This window comes from Lolium rigidum, chromosome 7, assembly GCF_022539505.1.
Source record: "Lolium rigidum isolate FL_2022 chromosome 7, APGP_CSIRO_Lrig_0.1, whole genome shotgun sequence".
Lineage (NCBI taxonomy): Eukaryota > Viridiplantae > Streptophyta > Magnoliopsida > Poales > Poaceae > Lolium > Lolium rigidum.
Genome location: NC_061514.1, coordinates 174,560,702 through 174,568,730, shown reverse-complemented (window position 1 = coordinate 174,568,730; position 8,029 = coordinate 174,560,702). Strand labels below are relative to the sequence as shown.

The 8,029-nt window shown below is 43.9% G+C and overlaps 1 protein-coding gene across 1 annotated transcript; it reads left to right on the top strand.

The window, feature by feature from the left end:
* The first annotated feature begins 6,657 nt into the window (after positions 1-6,657).
* LOC124675161 (quinone-oxidoreductase QR2-like) lies at positions 6,658-7,771 on the top strand. Its single transcript, XM_047211230.1, has 2 exons — positions 6,658-6,833; positions 6,917-7,771. The coding sequence occupies exons 1-2, from the start codon at positions 6,811-6,813 to the stop codon at positions 7,503-7,505; spliced, it is 612 nt and encodes a 203-aa protein (XP_047067186.1). The 5' UTR covers positions 6,658-6,810; the 3' UTR covers positions 7,506-7,771.
* The last annotated feature ends 258 nt before the right edge of the window (positions 7,772-8,029 follow it).

The window sequence follows — 8,029 nt, the reverse complement described above, 5'->3', positions numbered from 1 at the left end:
TATGTCTTTTATGTGAGTTTTGCTGTACCGTTCATCCTTGTGTTTGTTTCAAATAACCTTGCTAGCCTAAACCTTGTATCGAGAGGGAATACTTCTCATGCATCCAAAATCCTTGAGCCAACCACTATGCCATTCGTGTCCACCATACCTACCTACTACATGGTATTTATCCGCCATTCCAAAGTAAATTGCTTGAGTGCTACCTTTAAAATTCCATCATTCACCTTTGCAATATATAGCTCATGGGACAAATAGCTTAAAAACTATTGTGGTATTGAATATGTACTTATGCACTTTATCTCTTATTAAGTTGCTTGTTGTGCGATAACCATGCTTCTGGGGACGCCATCAACTATTCTTTGTTGAATATCATGTGAGTTGCTATGCATGTCCGTCTTGTCTGAAGCAAGAGAGATCTACCACCTTCATGGTTGGAGCATGCATATTGTTAGAGAAGAACTTTGGGCCGCTAACTAAAGCCATGATTCATGGTGGAAGTTTCAGTTTGGACATATATCCTCAATCTCATATGAGAATAATAATTGTTGCCACATGTTTATGCATTAAAGAGGAGTCCATTATCTCGTTGTCCATGTTGTCCCGGTATGGATGTCTAAGTTGAGAATAATCAAAAGCGAGAAATCCAAAATGCGAGCTTTCTCCTTAGACCTTTGTACGAGGCGGCATGGAGGTACCCCATTGTGACACTTGGTCAAAACATGTGCATTGCAAAGATCCGGTAGTCCAAGTTAATTAGGACAAGGTGCGGGCACTATTAGTATACTATGCATAAGACTTGCAACTTGTAAGATATAATGTACATAACTCATATGCTTTATTACTACCGTTGACAAAATTGTTTCATGTTTTCAAAATAAAAGCTCTAGCACAAATATAGCACATGCTTTCCTCTTTGAAGGACCATTCTCTTTACTTTTATGTTGAGTCAGTTCACCTATCTCTCTCCACCTCAAGAAGCAAACACTTGTGATTAACCATGCATTGATTCTTACATATTTGCATATTGCACTTGTTATATTACTCTATGTTGACAATTATCCATGAGATATACATGTTACAAGTTGAAAGCAACCGCTGAAACTTAATCTTCCTTTGTGTTGCTTCAATGCCTTTACTTTGATTTATTGCTTTATGGGTTAACTCTTATGCAAGACTTATTAATACTTGTCTTGAAGTACTATTCATGAAAAGTCTTTGCTTTATGATTCACTTGTTTACTCATGTCATTACCATTGTTTTGATCGCTGCATTCACTACATATGTTTACAAATAGTATGATCAAGGTTATGATGGCATATCACTTCGTAAATTATCTTTGTTATCGTTTTACCCGCTCGGGACGAGCGTAACTAAGCTTGGGGATGCTTGATACGTCTCCGACGTATCGATAATTTCTTATGTTCTATGCCATATTATTGATGATACCTACATGTTTTATGCACACTTTATGTCATATTCGTGCATTTTCCGGAACTAACCTATTAACAAGATGCCGAAGTGCCGCTCTCCGTTTTCTGCTGTTTTTGGTTTCAGTAAATCCTAGTAACGAAATATTCTCGAATTGGACGAAACGAAGACCCAGGGGCCTATTTTGCCACGAACCTTCCGGAAGACCGAAGAGCATACGAAGTGGGGCCACGAGGTGGCGACACCACATGGCGGCGCGGCCAAGGGGGCCCGCGCCGCCCTATGGTGTGGGCCCCTCGTCAGGCCCCCGACTCGCCCTTCCGCCTACTTAAAGCCTCCGTTGCGAAACCCCCGATGCGAAAAACCACGATACGGAAAACCCTACCGAGACGCCGCCGCCGCCGATCCCATCTCGGGGGATTCTCGGAGATCTCCTCCGGCACCCCGCCGGAGAGGGGATTCATCTCCCGGAGGACTCTACACCGCCATGGTCGCCTCCGGAGTGATGAGTGAGTAGTTCACCCCCGGACTATGGGTCCATAGCAAGTAGCTAGATGGTTGTCTTCTCCTCATTGTGCTTCATTGTTGGATCTTGTGAGCTGCCTAACATGATCAAGATCATCTATCCGTAATACTCTATGTTGTGTTTGTCGGGATCCGATGGATAGAGAATACCATGTCATGTTAATTATCAAGTTATTACATATGTGTTGTTTATGATCTTGCATGCTCTCCGTTACTAGTAGAGGCTCGGCCAAGTTTTTGCTTTTAACTCCAAGAGGGAGTATTTATGCTCGATAGTGGGTTCATGCCCGCATTGACACCTGGGACGAAGTGATGTAAAGTTCTAAGGTTGTGTTGTGCTGTTGCCACTAGGGATAAAACATTGGCGCTATGTCCGAGGATGTAGTTGTTGATTACATTACGCACCATACTTAATGCAATTGTCTCGTTGCTTTGCAACTTAATACCGGAAGGGGTTCGGACGATAACCCGAAGGTGGACTTTTTAGGCATAGATGCAGCTGGATGGCGGTCTATGTACTTTGTCGTAATGCCCAATTAAATCTCACTATACTTATCATGTCATGTATGTGCATTGTTATGCCCTCTCTATTTGTCAATTGCCCGACCGTAATTTGTTCACCCAACATGCTTTTATCTTATGGGAGAGACACCTCTAGTGAACCGTGGACCCCGGTCCATTCTTTAATACCGAAATACAAATCTGCCGCAATACTTGTTTTACCGTTTTCTCTGCAAACAATCATCTTCCACACAATACGGTTAATCCTTTGTTACAGAGAAGCCGGTGAGATTGACAACCTCACTCGTTTCGTTGGGCAAAGTACTTTGGTTGTGTTGTGCAGGTTCCACGTTGGCGCCGGAATCTCCGGTGTTGCGCCGCACTACATCCCGCCGCCATCAACCTTCAACGTGCTTCTTGACTCCTACTGGTTCGATTAAACCTTGGTTTCTTACTGAGGGAAACTTGCCGCTGTGCGCATCACACCTTCCTCTTGGGGTTCCCAACGGACGTGTCAACTACACGCATCAGTGCCTCTTCATGGAGGTCAAGTGACAGAGGATCCTTGAGCTGAACGCGTGTACCCTCGTCGAGGAAAACCGTCATGAAGTTGAGCGGCTTACCCTGAACGCCGAGTTCACCATGAGACGATAGTTGATGATGATCCAGCGGCGAGCCGCTACTGAGGCCTCACCATCGACCGCCTAGTACCGATAGTGGCGCGAGCGTATGACGCGGGCGAAAAACGACGGCGAAGCTGGGCCGTCGCGCCCGCCGACCGACGGCGAGTAGGGTAGTTTTTTGTTTAAATTCAGCTGTTTTTCATTCAACACTGTAAGATATAACAAAATTTAAATGGAAAATTTAATTTATGATGCGCTTTTTAATTTATATATGCATTCTGTTGATTTGTTGTCTACGGCCAACAGGCCAAAATAGCCAGCTTGGACCAAATGGATCGCGTCGATGTGGACGCTAGTCTAGCATGTTAGACTGTGGCCCAATTTTCATTCGCAACCCGAGTCAAATGAATAGAGTTGGACTGGATATGTCACCGTGGCCGCTGGGATGCCCCTATCCAGGTCTACGCTTGTAGTTTGTCCGGGTACCACCTGACAATATGGAAGTGTCTTTGAGACATGGGCACCAATGCTCTCTTCACTTTTAGATTTTTTAAAATTTTAAAACCTCACGTTTCTAAGGCTTGAAAATTATGGCGTTAAATATATAAATAGATATATACGGGTAGGTTGTATGCAAAAGTCCTGTTAAAAAATACTTTGTATTTTGAACAATATATATTTTCCAAAATTTAAAGTATTTTTTACCGGCACTTTTTCACATACACTTCTCATGTATATATCTATCTACATATTTAACGCCATAATTTTTAAAAACAAAAAAATGTGAAATTTTGAAATTTTCGAAAAACTGAAACCAAAGAGAGCACCGGTGGCCATGTCCACCAAATCCCTGTCCCCTGTCCTGACAATACACTTACTTGGAGTATATGAAGTGTTCATAGAAAAGGAATCGAGACTAGATCCCCTTCCGCCGGTGAGTAGCTAGCTTGGCCTGAGTCGTTAAATTAACAGGTTGTGATGGGAAACTGCTTGTTGCACACATGAGCACTAGTGTGCTCTCGCTTTAAAAAAACTAGATAAAACCCCGCGCGTTGCTGCGGAAATAGTCAGATACATTGTATTGCACATAGTTGTTTGATATAAAATTGAAAAAGAAAGGCTCGTGTTGTTCAATTGGGCATAACTACATAAGTAAGAGCACTACCCATGCTAACAGAGAAAAATAAGAATGTTCAATCGGTTCATTTTAAGTTTAAATTATGTAAATACGTATCTCGTTCCAATTGGAAATTTCTGCAGAGTTCTTTGTTTCGCCCTGCACACAATGAAATGAAGCAATGAATTACTAATGGCCAAGTCGGAAAGATTCTCCCAAACCCTGCATCTGAATCTTACTTGCAATGCGACATAAGATCCTTTCTGGCAACACCAGTGATATCTTTGACTTACAATACTTTTGTAACTCTAAAGTCTAATATTACATACCAAAATAAAAGTCTAACAAAAAACTAAAAATATCCATGCTTTTAGCTTTAACATACACACACACATACACACCCCTCATGAACATAACACAAACTGATCTTTATAATAAGAAAAAACATTCTATAATTAACATAAATAGTAAACTGCTACTTTTTTTTTTGCTACAAATCACCATGATTTTGTTAGCTGCATGCTTATATGTTGTATGGAGTCTGCTTGGCATCCATATACATCTGTTTTAAAGGAATCATCCATACACATCTTGAAAAGTCTTCTATGCCGAATACACCAATACCCCGAAAAAAATCAATTGTGTTCTTTATGGTACCTGAAAAGGGAGAATGTAAAGAAGTAGTAATTCCAGCTCACATCAGAAAAGCAAATCCAAGCAGGAGCCTTTCATAAATTATCCAGAAGGAAAATTGGCGCCAAGATGAGAGGAATTAGTCGACAGTCCAAGTAGCTCGAAATTCTGAAATTGAGCACCTCCCCACAAGCTCCCATGAGTACTTCTTAAAAATAACTACTTGAGATCCCAATACTACCTTGAGCTTCTTCTGCAACTGTATTTTGCAGATAAAGCGGGACATGAAGAAGCTGACCGTGAAACTGTGTAAAGGGCACCGCTGAGCCAACTGGTCAATTGCTTGTATATGATGACATATTCTAGTTGTAGCATACAGTGATGTTTATATGGCTGCCAAGTGCTGATTGTTTATTATCAAAGGAGATAATATCATAAGTCCTCATTTCAAAAACAAATTAAGTTGGATATCCAAAATAATACTGAAGAGGAAGCATTCAACCACTAACAATATGACCGGAATACACGCATGCCTAAAATGGAGTTATCTAATGAATAGTTGATCAAAAGGATAGAGAGCAGATCACCTGGATGGTCAGACGCATCTAACGGGCTAGAGTGATTCGGCTGCATAAGAAAACCAGAGAGTCTGTAGGGGGGCTCATATAGTGTAGATGGACTGCCAAAGGGAGAGTAGGAGCAGCTTCTCCATGGGTGAGGTCGTGAGATGAACACTGACAGTACCCAACGCCTGATGGAGATGGAGATTGTAATCTGACAGATAAATGGTTAGTGCCCGATTAAATCAAACACCTTCCATAATTCCAGACTTCCATGTGATCGAATTGATCATTGCAAAAGTAACCAGGCTAAGAGAGATACTTCACCAAACTGGAGCCCAACGACGTACAGCAGGGGCGCGTACTTGCGCTGGAAAACAATGGAAATCAGTCGAGGTATTTAAAGGCAAAGACCGCTGACACCTACTTCAGTTTCTTCCACAATTTTATGGCCATGAAAGCGGTTGACTGTTGAGATCTTGTCTGTTTCACGTTCATTTGTGGTAGGGCGATGAAGGGTCGCCGGCTCATAAATTTTATTAAGTGACGGCCGAGAAGTGGTGAAGATCAGCAGGCGATACTTAGCGTGCAAGATTGGATGATATGTCATGTTGACATATGGGCTGGACCTGGGCTATCTGCTTTCCTTATACAGCCCATGTAAGACCAATCGATGGAGGGGATGTAACGGGGATGGAACCTGGAGCGTGTCGCTAGACTCCTTCCGTTCGAATGCACGAAAAGCTTGTACAGATTAAAAGGATGACGTGGACGCATAGGAGAGCAGGAAAATGAGTTAGTGGGGGCTTCCTATTTAGAGATAAAAGATAAAATGGAAAAGGAACTTCTAGGTATAAAAAGTAGTACTGACAACAAATATACAAGTACATGGTTCAGATCATGGACGGTGCGCCACTTGGAGCCGAGCCATCAGGGCTTGTTTTCTCCTTCCACCAGTAAGCTTTCAACTATTGTCGGTTACAAACTTGCAATCAATCAGATTTATCAGATTAGTCTGCCCTCGCTAGTTTGGATGTCGTTCTTGTCTCCGTGGATGCAAGCTATTCCTATCCTGATACAAGCATCCTTGTACGTACGTCAGTATCGACGCCATGAGCACGTACGCAACTGGAGTCATGGCAAGTTGCTCAGAGTTTGACCATGTGCTTTTAAAACTGCTACGCGACACTATTAACAATTAGCAGCCCCCGATGGTGACAGACTTATTTTTTCAGCAACCGTTTTTTAATCGTCTGCACGACTGCGATCGCAAGGGCGTCAGATTAACAATCTTCTTGCTCCCCCTACAAATACCGGTGCCTGTGCTGCTACTTTCTTCACCAGCTACAAGAGGAAGCAGAGAAATTCACAAGATAGATTAATTGTAACTTGTAAGAGTAGAAGAATTCTGCAGCTTGCGGCTATGGCGACCAAGATCTACATCGTGTAAGGCTCCGCCTCTGCGCTCAATGTTCTTCCCTCCGGCTAGATCATTCATTTGATTACTGTTTATCTGCATCGATTTTCAGGTACTACTCGACCTATGGGCACGTCGCGACGCTGGCGGAGGAGATCAAGAAAGGCGCTGACTCCATCGCCGACGTCGAGGTCACCATCTGGCGGGTGCCGGAGACTCTGTCGGAGGAGGTGCTGGGGAAGATGTACGCTGCGCCCAAGCGTGAGGACCACCCCGTCATCACGGCAAGCCAGCTGGCCGAGGCCGACGGCATCCTCTTCGGCTTTCCCACGCGGTTCGGCATGATGGCGGCGCAGATGAAGGCCTTCTTCGACTCCACCGGCGGCCTCTGGCAGTCCGGCGCCCTCGCCGGCAAGCCCGCGGGCGTCTTCTTCGCCACGGGCACCCAGGGCGGCGGCCAGGAGACCACTGCTCTCACGGCCGTCACGCAGCTCACGCACCACGGCATGCTGTTCGTGCCCGTCGGCTACACGCACGGCGCCGGCATGTTCGCCATGGACGAGGTCAAGGGCGGCAGCCCGTACGGTGCCGGCACCTTCGCCGGCGCGGACGGAAGCAGGCAGCCCACCGCCGCGGAGCTCGCCTTGGCGGAGCACCAGGGGAAGTACTTCGCCGGTATAGCCAAGAAGCTCAAGGCCTGAAGTCTCGTCACCATCCGCACAATGCGCGTATGGATTGTCTTGGCAGTTGCGCATCACGTCAACCCCGTCAAGTGGTGCAAAATTATCTTTTTTTAATGTTTTATCCAGCAAGCAATTATGTGGAGTACTGCTTATTGTCTTGTTTTTTTAGATGGGTTATTTTTGTCTTTTTTGACAAGGACACTACATGCACACGGCAGCACTTTGTACTTTATTACATTCTAATAAAAATATGGAAGAGTCGGAAGGCCAAATGTTTGTTCTAATGTAATGTGTCTTTCAATGATCGTGTGATGCATAATGATATGATTTAGTTATGTACTGCTTCACATTTCACCACTCTTCTGAAATTTAATGAAAAAATAAGATAAAGCCCCCGAAATCAAAAACATGTTATCATGGTTAAAGCTACTTTGTACATAAAATCTGACCTCAAAGGCCTTAAGACTGGGCACATTTTCACGTTGGAGATCTTTTTTCCAAATAGGCTACTCCCCTTTCCTTTACTTCACAATAGAAATGCA

Coding starts and splice junctions, on each gene's coding strand:
- LOC124675161 (XM_047211230.1), top strand. CDS start 6,811: ATGGCGACCAAGATCTACATCGT. Junction 6,834..6,916: donor GCGACCAAGATCTACATCGT/GTAAGGCTCCGC, acceptor ATCGATTTTCAG/GTACTACTCGACCTATGGGC.